This window comes from Odontesthes bonariensis, chromosome 20 (genome assembly GCF_027942865.1).
Source record: "Odontesthes bonariensis isolate fOdoBon6 chromosome 20, fOdoBon6.hap1, whole genome shotgun sequence".
NCBI lineage: Eukaryota > Metazoa > Chordata > Actinopteri > Atheriniformes > Atherinopsidae > Odontesthes > Odontesthes bonariensis.
The window spans coordinates 16059455-16083735 of record NC_134525.1 but is presented as its reverse complement, the minus strand read 5'-3'; the positions used below and the strand labels follow the sequence as shown (position 1 = coordinate 16083735).

Sequence of the window (24281 nt, the reverse complement as noted above, 5' to 3'; positions counted from 1 at the left end):
AAATCTCAATGGGTTGTGATTCAATACATATTCCCTACTTGTTTCATTGCCTGGAAATAGAAGCAGAAACATGATAAGAAAAGAATATCTTTGTTTGCAGTTAGGCTTTATTGAAATGAGATGTTAACTTTAGCAATGTTAGCTGCTAATCATGCTAACACTAGACGTTTGAGATATTCCTTATGGTGTACTGCAAGGTGCAGCATAAATTATGAAATGGAGCTGTGTGCATTTCTCATTGAATTCAGCATTTTGATACTTTAATTGTATTCATATACAGAGCGACTGTGGCTGAGCTGTTAGAGGGGTTGCCCTTCAATGTTGCCAGCCAAGGTCAACCCTAAAATGCTCCTGGTATGTTAATCGGTGTGTGATGGTCAAGAATAAAAACACTGCATATTGTATAAATAATGTACATGTCCATGATAAGCAGCTCTATGAGTATTTGTATGGCCAGGTGAATGAGAAACATGTTTGTTAATCATTCTGGAAAACCAAGACAAGTTAGAACTGCTTGTAAAAAGAAATTAATGGAAATTTTTAAAGTGCACAGTTAAATATAAAGGGAGAGATTGATTAAACGCTTACATTTATAGAGTAAGAGTGTAGGAGTATAATATTTATCATCCTTTTTTGTTGTTGTTTGAATATTCTCCCTCAAATTTGCTGCACCACTATAAAATATTACAAAATATGTTGTGAAATTAAAATTAGCCGGGCCAAATCAAACCAATGGCCACGGCAAATTCAACTCTAAATTCATACTAACGTGTTATGTGGCTTGTGCCATTTCTTTCTTTATTGTCACATTCTGCCATGAAAAATCCTTTAAAAAATGTCTTTCTGTGGCATTTTTCATTTGTTTGAACAGCATAGTAGAGATATAGATAGGATATGAAGGGAGAAAATGTCAGTGACAGCGATCACACAAGGGACACAGGCTTTTTGGCTCCTACCCGGCAGCATATAATTCTATACTTTATGGATATTTATGTCAGAATGTGAAAACCCTAACTGACGTATTAAATTAGCTATGCCATATTTATCATATTTGATTAGAATGTAGTGATTCCAGTAAGTTGTAGTTAGTGGTTGTGTCCTTATGCTAGCAGGGATATAGGGCTGGCCATACACTGACCTCTAATGTTCTCATTCAATATCAGAGTGTATCACCTTGATGTCTGCATTGATTGCGCTCAGAGGTCACTGATAATGATCAAAACAATTGCTGCCGAGAGACACTAGGAGCTGTCTATATGCATGCCACCTCTAAAAATTACTCTGTGTAATGGCATGAGTATGAATAATGCACTGCTTCTCTGTCCGGATCTGAAGCACACCGTGTTCCTGCATGTGTACATTGACATGAAAAAGAGAAAGCAAAGGTACTTGTGATCTAAATCAAGCTGGAATAAGAGTAGCAACAATGCAGAAGCTTTAACAGCAGCGTGTGTGAACTGGTCATCCAAATGAGCTTGATTATTGAACTTACGCATTCCCAACATGTAAACACATGGGATCTTTCCCCTCATCTTTCAGCATGTGCTGAATAGTGTTTGTAGCTGAGCTTTTTCGCTCTGGGATGTTTTTGCTTCAGGCTGATCTGGTGCTGATGCGAGATGTTTTATCTTAATGAGGCTTACATGCTAATTAAAAGGCTAGATAGAATAGGATAGATAACTTGGTTGCAATCCAGCCTCATAGAAAAACTGCTTCAAATTTTGACCACGCGTGCTCCTCCAGGGGTGCCTTTGTGATCGGTGAGGTACACAGGGTAGAGTTGACTGTCGCAGAGGCCATAAATTGATGAATGGCACTTTCATTTCATTTCATCCATATGGTGTCCATCTCCACATGCAATCTGTCTCTCCAATATACAGTCCCTCTCATATTGTCACCAGTTGGTTATACTGTAGCCACCTACGCATAGCAGCACCGTTACAGTGAATTCAGATTTTATTAGCATTAAACATGAGCACAATTTTTTTCAATATTTTATTTTTCACCATACAAACATACATTCACAGTTTTTTAAAAAGAAAAAACTCTTTTGTTTCTCTCGGTATCAGTTTGGTCATCTGTAGGTCGGTTTCAAACTGTTTAATACTTTGACCTCCCTCAGCTTCATCCGATGTAAAGTAAAGATAGAGTTGTGAATGAATTGACCAGGACAGAGATGAAAGAGTGAGGGGTGTGAAAGGCCTTCAGCAGCCATTGATGTAATTTGAGCCTGAAGTAAAAATTCAGAAGGATTTCTCCTCTTCTGTTGATGAGCCATTCCCCCCTCTGCCCTTCCATCTGTCTCTGTCACCACAAAATCAGAGACTGCACAGAGAAGAAACACCATCCTGTAAATTGGAAGTGATGTATGAGTAAGAGAGGGGAGAGAAATGTGTGTGCGTGCATCTGGTGTGTTTTTCTTTGTGATCTGCGTGCTGAGCATCAAAGAGTTATCGTCATCCGTCTCCCACACCCTGTCTGCCAGACCGAGCCGGACAGGGTGTTATTTGCTCTGTACCAGCATGTGTGTATCACGAGTGCTCATGATACAAGTACAGTCATTTTTACCTTACCGTTAACCTGAGGACACTGCCTTATACTCAGCACCAATGGGTTAGAGTAAGGTCATAAAGCCAAATCAAAAACAGCAGTTGTAAACTCTAAATATTCTTTAAATTTATAGCAATTTGTTGACAAGTAGACAAGTGTCCTTTTCACAGCAGGGTGATGGCACACCAGAAGAATAATTACCCTATATTTCAAAGCAAAAAAGAATTGTCTGTATTCTCTTTTTTTTTTCTTTTGCCCATAATACAGATGGGTAGCTTTGACCTGCAAGTCTGCTGAAACAGTAAACACATTCATGAGTTTCTCAGTCACACAGGCTTCAATTAAAAACTCATTCAAGTGTGAGTCCATCATCATAGACTGTGCTCGTAGAGTTTATAGTGACAGCAGTGACAAGCCCATGTTTCTCTCACCTCTCCCTTAAAGTTTACATGGTCATATCAGTGACTTTACTGTTGAGAAAGACCACATTGTTTCGTCTTGTTGTCATCTGTTGGCATCTGTTTCTCTCCAAACTTTCCATGTCTGTTCAATCTGGTGGATCGATCAGAAATTCTTTGCAGTGCTCCCACTTATAGAGCTATTAGATTGTCAGACAACCTATTTGGATCCCATTCGTGTACTAGGCAGAATGCAAGTATTGGAACTGATGGTATTAAATTATGCTATATTTTTTTTAAAGCATACAATATTCATAAAAAATACAGAGATATAAAGCAAAAATGACTTCTCAAGATATTATTTTTTTCATCCATATTCAGCTTAGAGCCTTTAAATGTGTATTATGTTATATTCCTACACTTCTGAAGATCTTGTAAGTAACCAGCTGCCTTGCAGAATAACCAGGCAACAGCCTCTATGTTATCAAAGTTCATTGACCAAAAGCCTTTTAAAAGCCTACGCAGTGACTCTTAAGTCTTTGTCCACAACTAATGCACATTAGTTTCATTCACTGACTGCATGTCTCCAATGCTCATGATTTTAATGCCACAATGTCAAATGTCAAAATCCCCACACAATGCTCTGCTTTTCCTTCAGGCTCTTGCTCTGTTAATGCTGCTGTAACAGCAGTGTTTTACTTGTACAACCCAACCCAATGCTTTTGGCTGGGTTTAATCATATATTTGTAACCTGTGTGAGACAAAGAAACAATTTTTTTACCTTTTCAGTCACACTCAAATAATCTTACACCTTATGTGGGTGTGTATTTGTAAATATAATATCATTTGTGTTTAACCTCTGACTTCAAATTAGGTATAAAGGAAAAGAAAATGGAGAGATAATCAGTCAGGAGCTGTTCCGGGAGTCTTCTGTTCCACCTTTGGTTTTTAGTTCCTGGTTTGTGTTGTGTAACTAACTTAATGGGAGTTCCCTCCAGGATGGGGACAGCCAGAGTCTTGTGTGGGAAGTAGTTCATTCATTGGTTTCCTAATTTGTGGGAGTGTAATGTGATCACTAACTTTATTGGCCTGACTTTTGGTTGTTTGTCTTGCAATGAAATGTGCTCAATAGACTGGAGAATGTGGCCCTAAGGAATTAAATCATTCTTGCTGGAAAGTAATGTATTTTTATATTGGAGACATGCACATGGACACAGACGAAACACACAGTTAAATGTAATAAATGCTGTTTTGTTGCAGGATTTTAAAATCTCTCAGAGAGAAGCAATGGTCATCCCCTGTTAATGCAAATGATGAAATAGAGGCAGACAGACTGGATTTTAAAAGCCACGTGTGACTCTGGGTCCTCAGATTTGTAGTCTTCTTAGTTTCTGACAGCCAGCAATCTGCACTTAATACATTACACATTTTCAGATTACATCTGATTAATCCTCAACTGCATGTGGCCTCTTTTGATAGAACAAGCTCTGCTGATGTTGAAAACAAAACTAGCGTGCTAAAAGAAGGTGTCTTTCAAAGCAGGGACAGTAAAAGGTGAAAGATTTTTGATCTAAAGAGCGTGTGACTGACATCTTCATGCAACCAGGAAGTAAGGAAAACTTTCCTGCACCCACAATAAGGGCCATTGCTTTTGACAGAATGCCACAGATGTCAGACATTGACATCTCGAGCAGATCTGTGACCTTTGATGAAACGCTGTTTTCCTCTTCCGTAACAAGAAAAAATTTTGGTTCAGCTTCTTCGCTTATCAGGCACATACACCCCCGCTCAAAAACATCTTAAAAGAGCAACTGCAGCCAAATCCGTCTCTCTTGCTTTACCCACTTTTCCTTTGAAGATCGATGCACAAGGATTATATAGGGTGGGGGTGCACATAGAAAAAGAGGCTTCTAAAAACAGAATATTATGCCTGGCATCCACGATGCCACTCATCGCAGTGACCTTTTGTTGTAACATGATCATTTCTTTCTTTCTTTTTCGTTCATATTCCCTTTTCTCCTTGTCCTTCTTTGCCCTATTTTCCCCTCTGTTGCTTCTTCCTTCAGTTCTGAACTAATATGTTCTGTTATAGATGTCAGACTGGTTCTCTCTGCTCTCTAATAAGCTGTTATGGATGACCCTTCGGTACACTGTGCTCTGGCAGCTCCAGTATACTGTTTCCTGTTTGTCCCTCTCTCAAAGTGACTTGTATGCGATGTCTGGAGTTGAAATTAAGTTAATGACCTTTGTCTACAGTTTCCTCCCACTTTCCAACGACTGCTTTCACATTTTAGGCTGTGTCACTGCACGGTTGACATATATAGTATTCAGTTGAGCTTAGTTTCATTGACCACACAATATTTTATAAAAATAGAACTGATGCTCTGATTTAAAGTATAAACTCAATGACATTTGACTACCACTTTCATTATAACAGTAGTGTAATAGCAAAAGCTGAATATATATCTTACTTTTTAGTGCACTTATTGCATAATCTCAATAATCCTTTTATTTTAATGGATTTTCATTCCCTGCCTGAGGTGTCTGACGGAATTATGAGGATAAAACCGGGATTCACATACCAGTAATAGCCTAAATTTTTTCTAAAAAGACGCCAATGATGCTGCCAAGATTTAATTACCGTCATGAGCTTTATAGTTTTTGCACCAGACATTTTGCAAATTTATGTGGAATTATGATTTTGTTTCACAGTAAATGCTCTGTTAAAGACAGCCAGTTGAAGTCTTTACCAGCTGGAGAGAGACAGGGGTGGAAGAAATCATAACCTCCCTTTGTTCTGTCACTAAATTTCTAATCTTGCTCACTGCTGCAAAGCTCTGCCTCGCCTCATGCTCCCTTTAAAATCCCATGTGGTGCTTTGGCTGTGCTGAAGGTGGAGGCTGAGGGACTCACAATCTCACTTTTCCATATTGCTCCATACATTCACTCTGAAATATATGTAATTGTACTGCAGTCTGTGAGATCTTGTGTTATTTCAACAGAGCGTCTTAAAGTGACCTACATCCAATACACTTTTAACACTTTAAACCTCCATTCTAAAATGACCCAGATGTGTAACTGAATGATAACACATGATGTGACATCTGGTCACCTGTTATGGCAGCCATATTGTGATCCATGCACTCACCTAATCACCTCCAATGCAGGATTACACCACTGTGTGAGTACTCTAGTTTTGTTCGAATTAAGTAATCTCCCCAAATTTGAATCAAGTTCTTTTCCAAGTGAAGCGACATACAATAACAACAGCACAAATCAAACTGTGGCTCCATGGGCAAGCACTGTATAAATTATTAATAGAACATTGTATTTTTTGATAACCTAATGCAGCAGTTTCGCTTTACATTAAAGAAAAGTTAAGACAATGCTAGGAACTGTGATGTACTGTTTATCACAACAAGGTTGAGTTTGGTTTCTGTACATGAGCGTGTGTGTGTGTGTGTGTGTGTGTGTGTGTGTCGGTGTGTGTGTCGGTGTGTTGGCTTTTTTTTAAGCTTGCTGGAATGGTATGTTATCATTTTTACACTCTGGACTTTAGATAGAGCTCAGAGTACTTTACGTATTGGCGTTTTCTTTCATGGTAAGGTCCATGGTATTATTTCATGTCAACCAGAGTGGAAATTACACAGCATTTAGTCTAAAACTCTTCATGCAGACAGCATGACCAAAGCATTCAGCTTTTTTTGTGTTGAGTAACTTCCATTGGTTTTAGTAAATGAGTCTCATTACTGACTTTTGGGCTTGGCAGGGCAAAATGTTTCACAGAATTAACAAAGGCAAGCTTTAAAGGCACAATGTGCGATTTTTATGTCATTTTGAAGTGTATTGCATACAAAAAACACCTATACATACCATAAGAGTGTGCAGAAATAATCCTACTGGCATGTCCTAACCAAAGTTTATACGCAGCATAGCTGAGTTTTACTGCAGAATTAGCAGGCTAAACTGATAGCGCCGGACCGGCAGTTTTTCTGGCCAGGAGGTGGCGATATAGAGTAAAATCAACCTCTGTTCAACCCCAGGCAGTAGAAGAAATCGCTGGTCTGGCGCTGGCCCCGCCCCCGCCGGCCCACCCCGCCCCCACCCCACTCACTCCTCCTCAGAGCAGGTGCTAGTGGCTTCAGAGAGGCTAACGAGATGGCAGATGCTAGCGGAAAATCCGAAAGAAGTTTGTCTAAAACAACTTACCGGTTCGAATGTAGAAGTTGACGAACTTGATGAGGACATCTTTTCCATATGCTCGCATCCAGCTAACGGCTCTCGTACAGGATGGGGGGGCGGGTGGGCGGGAAGGCCCGCTGGTCTAAAGGCAGGGCCTTGGTGGGCAGCGTGCATTTCCTCGACATGATGGACAATATACCTACCAGGTGCTATGGAGTATGAATTAAATAAGAGCACAATACCGCACATTGTGCCTTTTAAAGGAGCTGTGAAATAAGATGATAAAATATTACAGAATTACAAACTTATGATATAACACTACTTTCTAACAGTACCTACTAACAGCACTTATGTACGGTAGAGCAGGTGAGATGTTAAACTGATTCAAAACTGTCAATCATTTCCACCCTTATATAGCATCTTGCTATATGAAGATGTACCACTGAAATGAAGTTACTTTCCTTCTATGTGTTGTAACATGAGCTCCAGATTCCTAGGTTGTTGCCTTCCACTCACACGCATGAATGCATGTGAATCCATGAAGTACAGTGCAGAATGTTCAGCCCGAGGCAAATTTACAGAACCATGTTCTTCAGCTAAAGATGTTCCCACAAAGAGAGGCATAAGGCCAGAGTCAGTCTTGCTCTGGTTTTCCTGAGACAAAGTGATCTTGAGAGGCTTGAAGGGTTTTAAGTTACATTTGTTTTGTTTTTTGCTGTGCAACACCCAGTGGTTTCCTAAAGTTGTGTATTTAATCTTTTAAAGGGTGATGTCGAAGAATTTCTGGAAGTCTCACATTGTGAGAATGCTCTGTGCCATTTCAAAAACTGTATATCATTTACTACATTTTACTACATCTTCTTCATCTACACAATTAAAACAGTAGATGTAACTGATGTCCATATGAGTTATTTTCAGTGTCCTGAATCACTGAAATCAGCTCGTTAAATAGATTAGTTCAATGGCTGCGCACGCTGACTTTGTCAATGCTTGACTGGCGCTGCACCAATGTAGTTCAACACACTGAACTGTGGCAAGACCGACTTCTGGAAGCAGAAGTGCTTTGACAAGCGCAGGAATTTTCCTTTTTTTTGACACAAGAAAATGTATTTTATCAATTTTATGCTGCTGAGTTTTAGCAAATTTGAAGTGTATCTTAAAAGTGTAGGCTATATTTGTTTTTATGTGACTTTTATAAGCGTACCACTCGTGGATTTAGACCTCTGATTAAGCCTTTGATCAGATCACTTTGTGGTAATCCACAATTACTTCATCACTGATTTGTTTCACAAAAAATGTCCCCTTGTCAGTTTGTTCATCTAAAGCTGTGTACGTTTGAACAATTTGCTTACAAATTGTAAATGTCTGTAACAGACAATTTAGAAGAATAATGCAATAAGTTTTCTCTCAAGTCACTAAAAATCAGTTTTGGGAGTGTTACTAGCACAGTAAGACCAATGCTGTAGGAAAGCAGACACCATGTGAGCAGTTTCTAATTCATGTTAGTCCTTCTATCCATGCTCTGTCTGAATGCACTTTGTCCCCGTATAACTTGTTTCCAGTCTTCTTTACTTTGCTCCGGGCTCTCCCAGCTGCTGACACATTCATCTGTAACACAGACGATGATGAAGGTCTAAAGAGAGCTGGGTGATAAAGAATGGGGCAGACATCAAGAAGAGACAGAGTGGGAGGGAGAGAGTAAATATGACAGCTTTGGGTCTTTAAAGGAAGACCTATAGGAGGAAGGAGGCAGAGTAAATTGCCTGGCTGGAGCTGTGCTGCTCCTATATTTAGTCTTTTTAAGGACAAGAATTCATAAATGTTGAAAGATACCTTGCTGTGAGCCTCCCCCAGCCATCCATATCAAATGTTCCAGTGTAACAGAAGCTAGATTGCGTATGTTACAAACGTTAAGGCACACATTCTGCATCCTCCAGTAATAGTGCTCTGCTCATTTACTGACCCTCTGCTCTTCGTGGGAGAGCCTGCCAATAATACATGATATGTAAAATAGTAACAGAAGCTCAGTGTTTTCTAAAGGACCAGCACATATGGCCAAAGACTGTAAGGGTACATCGCCTCTCTCCACAGGCTTGTCTCAAATTTACTGATCTTCTAAATGAGGAGTGTGCATTGTGGTTTTAATGCCATTTATCACGCCAAGTTTGCCTTTTTATATAAAACTGTGTTTTAAACAGTTGCCCCTTTTTAATTTCCTCTCTGGGCCAATTAGAATGTCAGACAGAAAAGGCACAGACAGTTAATCCGCATTCCAGCTGCTTCCTGGAAAGGTCATGTGCAGGACTACTGCCGTGTGAGAGTTGTTTTCCTGCCTGGTGCAGGGCACAAATGGTTTTAAATCATACAGACAGGTCAGCCAGGCTCTGCCAGGTTCAGACAGAGTCTCATGGGCATAGCAGTTGACCCATGTCCTTGTCCTTTGTCCCTCATACTACTCTACCAATTAGGAAGTTTTACATTGTTTTTAATGCTGTGGTGCAGCAACAGAAGCAGCATATCTCCGGGGGAATATCTGTTTTTTGATTTGCAGAGCAGGGCCGTAACATGTTATATTATCACAAAAAAAATTAAGGGAATTAAGGGGATTAAAGAGGGATTAAAACTTGAACATATATTATGAATCACTTTCCATTTCTGATGTAAACAACTGAAGATGTGGCAAGATATTATCTGTCATTAATTATTGTGTGGTTTCAGCTGTTCTCCTGTGCTCAGAACAGAAATGGCTCAATAATAATATCCCCTCCCTGTGGTGTGCTACATTTGTTTTGCAATGGGTTGCCTGCAGCTGAGGGCACATTTAGGTTGCGGTTTACATACAGTAAATAGTAATAGTAGTAGATGAAAAACGATAAAGTACCAAGAACTGATTCATCACCATGTCTTGCAGTATGCTAAAGAGACATTGAGCAAGATGAGGTGAGGGGCTGCTGCCTGGGAACTTGTGTGACCTCCATTTGCAGGTCCAAGAGAAATCATTTCAAATAGTTTCTTCTTCTGTCTGGTATGTAGATGGTTTTGCATTATTGTTGCACTGATAGATAGAATAGAGTTGCTAGTAACACTTGAGCTTAGTTCTCATCGCCATTTTTTATGTGCATTTGGAAGATCTGAATAAGCTAATATGACTGGAAATGGTAAAAAAAATAGAAAGTAAATATGAACTACCACCAACTCACAAATAAGCTTACGCATTTGTTCTTTTCTTTTTTTCTTCGGTTTAAAGCAATACTATGTAATGGCCCTGTCACACTGTTGCGTATGGCACTAGCGTATGCCAGCATATGAAAATTATCACTCATACGCTGGTATACGCTGACATACGCTAGGGGAACGTTAGGCATAGGTTGTATACGTTTCAAGCACGCTGGCATACGTTGGCATACGCTGAGGCAGAAATAAATTTTTGAACATGCTCAAAACTTTTGTGAGTATGGTTAATACGCTAAGCATACGCTAGGCATTCGCTGAATACGCTAGAGGTACGATATAGGTACGTTACTGATAGGTCGAGAACGCTGGACATAAGTTGCCATACATTGGCATGAAGGTGTACCGTACAGCTAGCGTATTTATAGCCTCCGCCCGTCTGCCGCCTCCAACTCCGCCAGACGGGCGGAGATGGAGGCGGCAACTGACATATCTGAGGCAACCGACGATTCACGGGAGCGGTCAGGAGGAGGAGTTGGGGATCTTGATCGCTCAGAAGCATGTAACTCATCAGCCGCAGGTGCATCAGGCATTTCAGCAGGTTTGGGTGAGAATGATTCTTGTGTTTTTTTTGCCTTTTCCTTGACCTCGGCCTCGGCCCAGGGCCCGGGCAAACTACGATTGCTTCTTGGGAGGCATGATCGAGATGAATGTCTCGAGAGATGTTGATAGCACGTCGTCTACTGCAATAATGGAGCAATGTGGAAAGGCTGCTGATATAGGCGCGTTGAAACGTACGCTGGGCATGCGCAGTTCATATGCTACTCATACGCTAGTCATACGCAAAGTACGCTGGTTATACGTTGTTCATACGCTGACATACGCTGGCCATACACTGTCAATACGCTGACCATAAGCTACTCATAGGTTCAATACGGTAAGTATACGCACAATTCTTTATTTTCAAGGACTTTTCAACTCATACGCTTCTCTCATACGCAACAGTGTGACAGGGCCATTACTTCTCAAAAAGCCCATTATGGAGCTCCCCCTACAGGCTTGGAGGTAATGTACGGTTAAGACACTGTCGTAAATCTCTTTCTCTTCCTTGCTTCATCAGTCAACATCTTCTTCTGTTTCTTGGGTGCCTCTGCCATGATGATCGCACTGACAATGTTGCGCTAGCTTAGCCTTATACCTGGGAGCGTGAGAGGGGTCTATTTGTTTTTTGCGGTAGTGTGCCAGAAAGCAAGTCGAAGTACTTCCGCTCAGCTCCCGGGCCGGTCCAGCAAAGTTACATAGCGCAGTTATTCCAACTCAGACCCCCGAAGGGCATAGGAGACAGGCCAATCGTAATATTAAAACTCATTCTAGCCGCACAATTTTTTTCAAGCTGTTATTTTAAGGTAGAAATGTTACATAGTATTGCTTTAAGACAACTACTTTAACATTCTTTGACATTCCTTTTTTAGTTGCTTTTCAAATGATTCCGACCTGAGCCCTTGACTGCATGTTGCCCCACTCTGTTGCACCCACTTTTTAGTCTGTTTCATGTCTGAGACCCACTCAGGCTCCTATAGAGCCAATAAATATCTTAAAAAGTGTGCAAACGTCCCAGTCAAATAATAAAAGTGTCATTGAACTAATTACTGTGCAAATTGGAAGATATTTAATTAACAAATAGTTGATCTTATTAACAATCAAATGATCACTGCCAAATCAGCTGGGTAGCATTTGGAGACTGAAGGGCAGGTAAAATTAATTAGATTTGATAAATTAGCACAAAAGTAATCACATGTTTTACAATTGCTCTTCAATGATACACAATGATCACAATATCCAATCTATTAAAAACAGCAAACATGTAGTCATTTGTAGACTATAGCGGCTAAAATGTTACAGAAAAACTTTACTTCACTTTAGTTTTAATGTTCTCTTTTAATGATGCATGTCATTACTGCTCATTTGCAACTTTAGAGGCAACAGCTGCTCTCTGCTTTTTTTGTCTCTGCAGTTCCCGACATACGCTTACAATTAAAAAAATTGTTGCTCGTTGCTAGCTAAAGAGCACAGCCACCACAGAATTGTTACAACTTCATGCCGTTATGACTAGTTATTTACTTGGCTGACACAGTAATAGAGCCAGGCAGCTAACTTTCTTCTTACGTGCACTTTTTTTTTCTATTTTTTATTTATGTTCTTTTTTCTTTTTTTTTTAAACTGATAGCTTAGCCAGTTACCTATAAAGCAAATCTGCTATCCCTCTTTTAGAAAATTTTAAAACGCATGTCTCACGTCTTCTGCACAGTTGATTTATTTCCAACAATAAAAAAACAAAACAAAAGAACAATTATTGAACGGTTAATTGTTAACAATCAGCCCATAACTTTTTCTTTACAAATTTGAAAAGAATTTCCAGATGTTTCCATCAAATGCTTTTTCCTTATCAACTTTAAAAAGATTTGTTTATGGTGCTATAAAGCTAGGCTATGGGAATGTTATCGTCTGATTATACTTTTCTTGGTATTCAAACATACACAGGGATATTTAAGGCTATGTTCAGTCTAAATCTGCGTTTGGAATATTCAGATCAAGTCAAACTTGATTTCAGAAAGTTTTTGTTTCATTCATGTTTTGGAGTTATTTCTGGGATTCAGACTAGATTTCCACAAATGTGTCTCACTGTGGACAATCTTGCCTCTAAAAACAGATTTCAAAGTTTCTCTTGCACCCCTCACAGTGTGACACACAGTGAGACTGTCAAATCGCAGTGAATGCAGTGCTGTGTGAAATTTTACTTCTGCTTGCAGAGGGCTTTGTCAAATTCCATGGACACATAAAATATTCTGTACTGGCATAGCTGGAAAGATTCTTCCACTGGAAAGTCACACTGACAGCATTGCAACAATTTTACTGACAATTTCAATGCAACCCATTCAGTTAGGGGTGTCCAGATGGAACCTGCTTATATTCTGGCGTGAACGTCTTTAGGTTTCCTGCAGATAGACATCCATCTACCTACAAATGTCTTTAAGACATGGAATACATTTTGCATCGCTTCTTTTTGCCTTCTCATTTCTATTCTTTATGTTTAGTTGAGATAGGAAAACATGATTGTACATGATGTGTTAACTCATATAGACCTCACACCTCGGAGCTTTAACCTCCCAAACGTCAGGCACTTCGATCTAACCCTGGAGCTGAAAACAATCTGGTCTTATTTCCTTTTATTATCGAGATCAGTCACTCACATATAAACATTTTCAGTGGAGAATATGGTTTGTTTGATGTTCTGTTATTGTCAACCCTCAGCCTTCTTTCTTCTTGCTTTCCTCCCCTCGTCTCTACAGCAGCTTCAACAGAAGCTGAACCAATTCATTAGAAGGCCCAGACAGTCAATTATATTAATTGTTCCCTTTGCTTCGAGACCTAGAAACTTGGCAAATCAGCTACTTTTTTATTGCACATCTTTTTACATACTTTCTATATTTTATTTAAAACTCATTTTGATAACCAAATTGGTCCTCTGAAGTAAAGAGGGCAAAAGGGCTTTAGATAAGCGTAAAGGGTAAGCAAGGATTCGTCGGTTCTACACGGAGCTGAGTGAAGTGATGATGGAGGAAGAGAAAATGTCCTGTCAGGGGAACATCCACAGGAATCCCTCTTACTTATTCATGCAGCAGCTGAACATCAGGGAATCTCCCAGCCTCATTATGGAATGTGCATTTGTAGAAGTTCATGGAACAGTAGAGCTCTTGCTTGAAAGCCTCTGCTTATCCACTCTTCTCTCCTCCCCTCTTCATCTCTTTTTTAGATCAGATCACTCAAGGGAAACAATGTCAAGCTTCATTCACAGAGATGCCTCTCCCACTGTCCTAAATCCTTTTCTGAACTGTAAAGCTTCCCTTCAAAAAGTTTGTGTTGCAAGCACATAGGTTTGCGCTGAAGTTTGCATTTACTCATCATATGTCTTTTTTTCTAATGTCAGTCACGAATGAAGAAATCAAAGAAGGGAACCGTTGTAAAGCTAAGCCACTGTAGAAGATGAATTACTGGGGCTTAGCGGCGGCTGACCATTCTCACGACTGAGAATGGTCATCTGCCCATTAGAAGGTCTGCGGTTCCATGGACCACATGTCGAAGTGCCTTTGGGCAAGACACTGAAGCCCAGGTTGCCTCCGTTGCATTCATCAGTGTGTGAATGTGTGTGATAGAGGAAAAGACACGATGTAGCCTGTAAAATGACTGTGCATGGGAATGGTTGAATGTAGCTTACAGTGTAAAGTTGCTTTGAATGATCAACTGGACTAGAAAAAATGCTACAGTATATAAATATTGGACATTTACGTAAACATACTATCTGTAGATGCTTATGCATTAATTTGAAAAGCCTATTTTTAGACTTGAATTGTCTTAATGTCTTTTCACTATGAATGCTTTGAAATTGTCATCGTTTTGAGGTGATGGGCATGTCAGTTTACTGAGAGGGAATCTTGATATGTAAGCAGTTTGGATTTTTAAAGTCTTTCTGGAATAGAATACGAACCAGATTAGAGTTTTTTTTGGCCTTTCGTGTAAAATTGGTGATATTTCTGATGTTTTGTTTCAGATATTCAGTTTATCTTTACTGTTTTACAAACTCTGTTTCCTCAAAGGTTGGCTCAACATTTTCAGATTTAAGTCAAAGTTTTGCTGTTTCAATGAGCGCTTATTTTGAATTTTAGCAAGTCACTGCATGGGCTCAGGGACATTTCAATCCTATAGCCAACTCCTCTTTCTCTGGGCTGAAGAATAGATGGACCATCCGGCTTGTCACCAGCACAAGATGCAAAGGTCAACATCTTTGATAGTTTGAGGTTACACTGTTGCGCAGGGCATTACTAAATTTAACATCACTGAAGGCACTGTTAATGATGAATTATATCTACATGTTTGTTGTTTAATTACTGCTTTCGACATTTCAACAGCCAGACAAAGAGTTAATCTGATTTGTGGAGCAATCAGATATAATCTGCTAGCAACAGTTGTAATTTCAGCCGATACATAATGTGAAAAAAGTTAGCATTATGAAAAATACCTCTGTCTGACAGCAAGGAGCTAATGTTTTACAAATGAAAAATAATTTCAAGAGGTAAATCTGCCACTGTTATCACTGAAAACTAAATGTAGAGCAAAGCAACAGTGTCTAATAAATGGGGTTAGAGTTTAGCAAACAGTCAGTTATGTGTTTGTTTGTTTTTATTATTTGAAGTGTATATAGAAGGTGTAACACAATCTGAAAAATAATTAAGATTCTGCTCAGATAACATTTCCACCAAACCCATCCTCTGCTATTTTTCAGTATCTTTCAGTTCAGAAGTTCCCCTGAGCTGCACTAGCTGATGTTAGGGTGGAGCTATTTGTGTTTCAGCCTCGTATGATGCCAACCCAGTGGGGCGTTGCTCTTGAGATTCATTCATGTGTCTTCTTCCTCGGGCCCAGGTGGAGGTTTAAAGAGAAATAGAGAAGAGTCTGGGCTTTTTACTAGAACACGACCACCACCATTAAAGTGACTGGGTTGACCCCTGGCATGAAATTAAGGAGCCAAGCCCATTGAGCAGCCCGGCTGATAGAGGCAGAGGATAATAAATCCAGGGCAGGGAAGAGTGGAGGGAGGTTAGAAATGAGGGAGGAGGGATAAATGTGGCAGCTCACTCAGCCTCAGGGGCACTCAGGATCCCTTTATTAGCATGGCTATTTTCACCCCCTCATTCCACAGCCTTTCTCTCATTAAGCAGAAGCATCAATATTCACTCACTTTGGCATACACTGCGTGTGCTCTTTCACTTTCTCCATGCTCTTTCATAATCAGGGGAATGGAGACAGCAACATACGATATGTGTCGTGGTTACATTTGGGTTGTAAAGTGTGTTTCCCCAGGCCCGTTCATTCTAACTGAAGGAAAGTATAAAAACTGTGTATTGTGCATGTGTTGGCTGCCGCTCTCAGACACTGATTTGTTTGTCTAATTGATATGTTATTAATGTTTGGACACACACTAACAAAAGTCTTTGGTAGGGTTCGGGCAAAGTGTGTATGGAGGGCTTGTTTGTGTGGTTTTGTTTCCTCAAACAGTAAATCTGCTTCCATTCTGACTCATGATGTATGTGACGGCAGCTGCAAAAGCCAAAAGAGAGCAGAAGGGACCACGAGATTAAACACAAAGTTGGCGGAGCTTCATGCAATCAAATGCAACACAGCCACGCATAGAGGGAGCGCTTTTTTTCTCAGGGCTTTTCATAACCCTCTCTGTTATGAATTCAATGCTGCTTACATAATCTTGCGCTTTTTGCCAGTGTCTGCCCGGTTGGCATTCAGGCAGCCACCAGCCGGTGCACCAATAAATGAGGAAAAGCCTGGAAAAAAAGGGCTGCGACGTCACATCTGAAAGCCCATACATTCACCACAATCAAACAGGCAAAAGTTTTCCAATCTTTGCAGAGTTCCTATGAAAGTACTCTCCATCATAATCCTACCTGGCCCTTTTTTAGTGGACTACTCTAATAATTACAAGATACTCAACTTGTATGAATGTAATCTCTCTGGCTTAAACTCAAAGTCATAATCGTGGTGTAATTATGATAAAACCACACTCCTGCCAGTTTCATTGCCATCTGTTCTTTTTGACTTAATGTCATATTTTCTGTTTTTTCCTCCTCTCGTCTGCAGGATTTTTAGGACGCAGTCGCTTGAATGGTATTATAACAACGTGAAGAGCCGTTTCAAGAGGTTCGGCAGCGCCAAGGTTTTGAAGACTCTTTACAGAAAGCACATTATTGAGAGAGGAGCATTCTCTGATCTCCCAGGTAACTTCATCCTCATTGTCACTTCATTTGATCTGTTCTTTGTTGCCAGTCTTTGCCAGGTTTGTCATGTTGTGATTACAGCAGATCTGCTGGTTTGGCCGGACACATGCAAGTCTTCATTAAAAATTATGAATAGAAAGACATGAGGTTTTGTTTGGACACACATATAAGGTCTTCTGAATGCTCATTAGCCTACTTTGGTAAATGATTACTTACTTTACGACACACATTTTACTCTCTCAGTGAATGGTGTCTTTAGTTGCTTTTTATCTGGCATGCAGAAACAAAGAGTCTCACACAGACTCCCTTCTGTAGGTTTTAAATTCAAGACTGGCAATGCTAACACTACTTTAAAAAGACATTGCTGCATATTTGTTAACTTGAGTTCATTCTCAGGTCTACTTCTGCACGTTTAGATGGGATGTGAACTTACATTTCCTGCATGTCATGTGCCAGAGTTGATGCCACAGTGACAGACTGCCCTGCCAGCTAATCTCATGCCCGGGGACTTTGCATCTTCAGCAGGATGGCAGCAGAGCAAAAGATTTTTTTAAACCCTCCTCTCCGCCATAGAATGTTATTTGCATCATGATCAGTCTGCTTCTATGACTGACAAAGAGGCATAATTTCATATTCTGATACATGGGATTATAGAGCTGAAGCGAGCACAAAGGGGATGAATCAGGTCAGGCATAAGGCACAACTGGATGAGGTTGATGTGAGGGGATGTCTGAAAATGCATCATGACCACAAATGAAGTTTAGTTTGTCTGGGATTTATAAAGAGATTTAGCCAGCATGAGTAATATGGGCAAAATGAAAGCCACAATCTTATGAAATTACGCTAACCCACAAAAAAGAGTTCAGCTACAATATAAACAGCGTCCAGTTCAAGTTTATGCCTGTCAAATTTTTTCCTGTTATTCATACTTTCCTCAGATGCAAGTTTAGCCATTGTAAAAGTTAAACATTGCTTGGGCTCCACTTTATTCAGTTCGGTTAAAGTCACACTTCGATCATTATAAACCCTTTAAGAACTCATTTGTGTTCCTGCGAATTGTACCAAAAAGAAAATAAACTTGTTCAGTATTAAAATGGCTTGAAGCTGACTCTGTGGCTCTTCCCATCCATATATAAGCCCATACATCTAGCAGCTGACACTTACCTTCCCTGTTGACTTTGACCCTGTTAACAATGTGCTTTGTTTAGCACCTTTATTATTGGGTTAATTCAGCCTTTAAACTTTGAACCAGAAGGGGATTCTTTAGAAGAAGAAGCTAGATTATAGCCTGACTACGTCATACTCACGATTCTAGTCAGAATGTGAGTCTGATACTACTCAATAGAGTTTTGAGTATGGGGCGTGTTTCAACCGAACCAGGAGAAAAAATGCCTTTTCGCTCAATTGGATAGACCTACAACCAATCAGAGCAACGTAGATTAAGCGACACACACTTGTTGTAGGAAGGACGGCAAAAACATATTTTCTATCGATAAAAGCCTTTATCGCGTCCCTCTGTTCGTCTTTCAAAATGAATGCAATGTGGAGATCCTGTAGAACAGACTCGATGGCAGAATCTACACACCCTAGCTCTCCAGCGGCAGTCTCTTACACAAATGTAAATGTATAAAGACAAGTCCTGTGTTCAGCGCATTTAAAAATGAGTGGTCTTTATACAGTAAATCCTTAAAGTGTATGAAGAGTAAAAAGAGCAACAGGCTAATTGAAATAATGTGTAGCTTTGATTTGATTTAATGTAATGTAGGCCCTCCTCTCTCTCTCTCTCTTGCTATTATTTATTTTATTTTATTTCATGTTATATTATTTATTTTATTTTTTGACTGTCAATATGCTTTGTTATTCATGAAAACTTCCAAAAAAAAAAAAAAAAAAAAAGCTCTCCAGCGGCAGCCATGTTTGTTTCAAACGAAGTCAAACCAAGCGGTCTTTTGTGACGTAGTTGATAATGTCCCTGTTGATCATCTGTCCATCATCGTATAAAGCCGCCCTGGCAATCTGATTGGGTCGACCGATTCTTGGTCGGGCATAATGATTTCCCAACTGAGCAGAGCCAGACCGAACTTCCCGACCAAAAATTTTATGGGCGGGGCTAAGTTCGGCTGGCACCCAGGCTAGCTAAATTATGCAAGGTCACACAAAAGTGGAAGTATCGGAATGGAAATGTATTCGTCTCTGGTCCAGTAACATTGGAAAGGTGTTGTTTGCCAGCCAAGAGCTGTGCAAGTGAGCTCTTGGGTCAGGCAGTAAGCAGGGCTAGCTCCCAGCCAAGGGAGCCGGAGGTTTGGAAATACCGGGCCATTCATTCGCTGGCATGGCTTGCTTGCAAGTTCCTGCTTCTACTGTTTTCTCCATCTACAGTAGCTTGTGCTAACTTCTCAAAGCAGCTTGCTAGCGTTCTCATTTCATCTGATCCTAAATACACATGCAAATTAACTCTAGACCCCAACCCTGAAAGTACTAAGAATTTGTTCCTAAAAATTGTCCATTTAGGACATACAGGCTGTCTGACATTATCTCTCTGATGATGTACATGGTGCCATGTATACCATATGCATGTGAGTGACTACATTTGCCACTTCAAAGCAATTTTGACATTTTACAGCTCATTTTGATCAATTCCACAGTAGAACGTTGCCCTAGGCTTTCACAGAGCAGTCGGGATTTTAGTTGTGACTATAGCTCCTTTTGTCATGTCTAAATGAGCAAAATTATTTTCTTTCCGAAGCTCCAGTTATTGGTTTTCCTTTCCGCTTTTCTTTTTTTCTGGGTCTGCATCCCTCTTCTTTCATTATCTCTGGGTAGAATAGGGATTTTGTGACTCGACTGATGGTCTCCCAGCTTGCAAGAGCCAAACAGACAGTACCACTTCCAAATCTCAAATGCTTGCATCACTGCCTCCACCATTTAGCGAGCAAACTTGCTATATAATAAGGTTTTTCTGTGTCTTTGCATGTGAGGGCCTGGTAAGCTGCTTGTATTTTGATGTTAAAGCTTCAGCAACTTTCATAAGAGATCTTAAGATATGCTGGCTGTCAAAGACCTTTCCAGAGTTATCTGTTGGGTTTTATTGCTTGTGTTCATGAAAAGCCAGTTTTCATCTAATTTGAAAAAAAACACGAGCTAAAATCTTTTTTTTTTTGGCAAATAATGGGACATTTCAAATGTCTTAACGGGTGTTTAACTGTGCCAGATTTAATTGATATGAAGGCTTCTGCGCTTTCAGTCATTCAGAGTATGATGGGATTTTCACTCGGCATATAAATCAGCATGGGGTTGAAAAGAATTCTTTTAGATAAGGAAGCTGCTCATTAACAAACTGAAGTTACACCATCTCACTTACATCCCTCAATAGTTTCTTCTTTTCATGCCAAAGCATCCAGTGATAATTAAAACATTCTCATAATCCCAGGCATATGTGAAACGTGGACCGCTTTATATCCATGAACCAGTAACAAATTATTCTTTATATATAAATATGTATAAAATAAATTCTGTAAAAGAGTGAAATGTCAGCTGGCACGACAGCAGGTGAGAGTGATGTTGCTTTTTTTCCATCTAGCAAGTCCCCAAAGAGAAGGTGTGACCTTCAAACTAATTGATCTGTGCTTTCATCTCTGTCTTCCCCGGTGAAGGGTGTAAGAGTGGAGCTCCTGTGTGTCCAGCAGCGAATCCCATATCGTCCTCTGTGTGTGGATGCGTGTGCGCAGGAGAAAGTGTGAGATGCACGGATGAAGTGTTGATGACCACATATGAAGCAATAGCACAAGATGATGAGAGGACTTAAAGCGAATCATCCTCTTCATTTGATTTTGTTATTCTCCTTAGTGCTCTATGTATCTGGTTAAGTGGATGGTCAGATGCCAGGCGCTGATCCAAACGTGTATTAAACTCAATGCCTCTCTTGGCAGCATGGCATGAAATACAATGAGCAAAAGAGCCACATGTCAACAAACGGAGTTTGATAGATACAGCATCAAACAGTGGAGTCACCTTATAATGGCTTGGTAAAAGCTTAGAGGAAAAATGTTCTCCCACATATGATAAACACAAGGAGCATCTGCTATTTCCCAGTCTTTATGCTGGCCTAAACTAACCACCTGCCTCCTAATTAATCTTATAATTTGTGACATAACACACATGTATTTGCAAGTAGGTCAAGCCACTCCTACGAACAGTGTATATTCAAACCAAACCTTATTTAAGGACCTGTTTGTGTGAGCTGTCGCTGCAGATATTTCTGGCGCCCTGCTTATCACTACAGTTATTTACAGTTACAGTTGTTTCTGTGAAAAAAACACTGAAAAGGTGTGTTTTACCTCCACTTTAAAAAAATGTCTTAATTCATGTAAGGCATCACTTAATTGTTGAGCATCTCCATCAGAGTTTCATCTTTGTGAATAACTCTACCAATATAGTCGGATTTTATGTTGCGGTGTCATTAAATTCACCATGAAATGCAACATGATGGGTTGACTATAAAGTATTAGAAGCAACGATGATGGATTTTTACTTTGTTTTGCCACTTAAATCTAATTAATTTCAAATGGGGGGGATTACTGATGTCCTAGTTTTCTCCTGCCTTTTCTGTTTGCTGTAGCATTCCTCTATATGTCTGTTGGAGGCTTCGTACCTGTTCAGAAAAATGAGAGCGACTGAGAGATTTTTACCGTTTCAAAACAATGATCGACAGTCAGATTTATTTTTTTCCAGGTTTTTAGGTGTGATGTGTATGTTTTCTCAGTCCTATATTTTTTCTGAATGTAGTGAGTAAAATGAAAATCTAAATGCTACAGGATTAACAATTGAATGCCACTGATTGTCTCTGAGGATCCCCTTTGACTTAACTTTTTCAAATGCTACATAACAAGGTTACAGAATAAGTCAAATTTTTGTCCTATTCTTCAACCTGGGGGCTTATTTCTTTTTTTCTTTTTCTTTTCTTTGTTTTAATTTTACAGCTCTTGGGGTGACTCAGGGTTAAACTGAAAATTAGAACGTGAGAATTACACTCGCGCTCTCAGAGTATTGTGCACAATGCTGGTCCAATCCATTTAAATGGCCCGAACCTTCAGCACAGAGCTGCTGGGCAGTAGGTTACATGTGGCTGCTCTGAGTCACTGAACCCCAGGTGACCTGGGGTCTGCCTCTGTGCTGCTCTGCACAGCAGAAGCAGAATTAAGGGGGAAAAAAAACAGACTTCATGATTCCCATTTAAAAGCTTTGAACTCTTCTGCTGCACCTTGCTAGATAAACCTGCTGAATTAAGGTTCAAGTATTTCAGACACTCAGGGGACTATTGACGCTTTTGGGACCATTTGTGTTCTTCGACTGAAAGCTTTGAGTGCTCTATCTTTAAAGAGTGGAGGGTTCAACATGAGCCCAGAGCTGCTCATGCTGAAAGCAAAGATAAGGGCTCAGACCTTGCTAGTTTCAAACACCATGATTTTGAATGCACTCATGTAGATATGTTGGCCAGCATGCATTCATAGACATCTGTGGGTCTTGGAATTGCCAACAATACCCAGAATGAAGGAGACACACTAAAAACTCTGGCTCTAAGCAACTAGACATGAAATGATTGCACAATTTGATAAAATTTTAAGGCTATATTCAGTTTTTGAGGTATTTAGATTCACTAGAAATAGAAATGGTCATTCATTTTTCCATCAACTCTTTTGTTTTGCTCATAGTTTATCATCCCATAATTCTTTTCAATTGCTGCAAATCATTAGAGTACCAAAAGTCCAGCAATCCTTTCTCAGTTGTAAAACTTGTTTACAAAATATTTTTTATGCTGTGGTTTGTGTGGGATTGGCATGCTCTTCTACTGCGGGCTAAACATTTTCAACCCCTCTAAGCTGCGTCCTGGATTGTTTTCCACTGCACTGTTCTTCCCCTTATTTATGCATTAGAAAGATTAGCCCAATCAAAAATGGGTGACTTTGGTTGCCTTCTGAAAAACGTAAAAGTGGAACGGTGAAAGTTAATTACTGGAGCTCTTTTTCTCTTTCATCCTGAATTTCACCTCAGTCATTTCATCTTTAAAGGTAAAATTCCTCCTAGGACCACTTAACGCCTGCACACACATTAACATGTGAATGGAGCATTGTCAGTTATATATTCCATTTAATGTGCAGCATATGCAACTTGGACAAAATAATGTCCAATTATTAATACTTGATTATTACTTAACATTCAAATCTGAATCTTTTGCTTCTTTGTTTTGTTTTTATTACAGAACATCACCTCAAGAAAATGTATGTAAAACTCCCAAAAATCTCCCAAATTACAGAGACAATAAAGCTAATGTGGGTTTATTTACTTTCCTCCGCTGGCTGACTTGCGTGATGTAAACAGACATCCTGTCGGTTCAGACATTGTTCTGAGGCCTTTATTTAGTTATTGCGTGCTGCCAGATGCTGCATGATAATTGAAAGGAAACCTTCTGGACTCTCTCCTCCTGCTGCTGCTGCTTGAACTTCAGGAATGTTGTCACTGGTTCATTTATGCATTTATACACCCTCATGTCTTTCTTTTATCCTCTGTCTCTCCACTTAGTTGGTAAATGACACTATTTTTTCCAAACAAGAGCATGCAGCGAGGCAAAAAGTCTCTTTTTTGACCATGACGACATGTTCAACTATGTGTGCACAGCTTTGGTCTTACATTACAGCCAGTATAATGAGCTTTATAGATAGAAAGATAGAATCAGAAGAGATCCAAACCTCTGGTTCCTTTGGCTGGGAGCCAAGAGCTAGATCAGAAAATCGCTAACTCAAAGTATCTATGGCTCTTTAGACACAGCATATTTTGCAGGCCTTTGTTGCCTCTTTCTGTTTCCCCCGGCTCATTTGCAGTCCATGCAAACCCAAATACTTGGGCTGTTGCCATTGAATGTAGCTTTTGGAGCTGACCTTGTTTTTTGTGGTTAAAAGTGCAGCCGCACTAGCTTACCTCAGCCGACTGTCTGGCATTTTCTGCAGAGAGACTTCATGTTACTGCCCAGGGCATGTAGGTTTCCTTCCACACTCCGTCACAATCAATCAGTGTAAAAGAGCCAATAATTTGTAATGGGCTTTCATCAAACAATGATGAATAATCCGTTTGAAAAGAT

The 24281-nt window shown here is 39.8% G+C and overlaps 1 protein-coding gene across 4 annotated transcripts in view; it reads left to right on the top strand.

Annotated features, from left to right (window-relative positions):
* The window catches only part of myripb (myosin VIIA and Rab interacting protein b), a 128671-nt gene that overhangs the window by 79515 nt on the left and 24875 nt on the right, over positions 1 to 24281 (top strand). For all 4 annotated transcript variants that reach the window (XM_075452822.1, XM_075452821.1, XM_075452824.1 and 1 more), the window contains exon 4: positions 17010 to 17146. In XM_075452822.1, coding sequence (XP_075308937.1) covers positions 17010 to 17146 — 137 coding nt within the window. The remainder of the gene's footprint in view (positions 1 to 17009; positions 17147 to 24281) is intronic.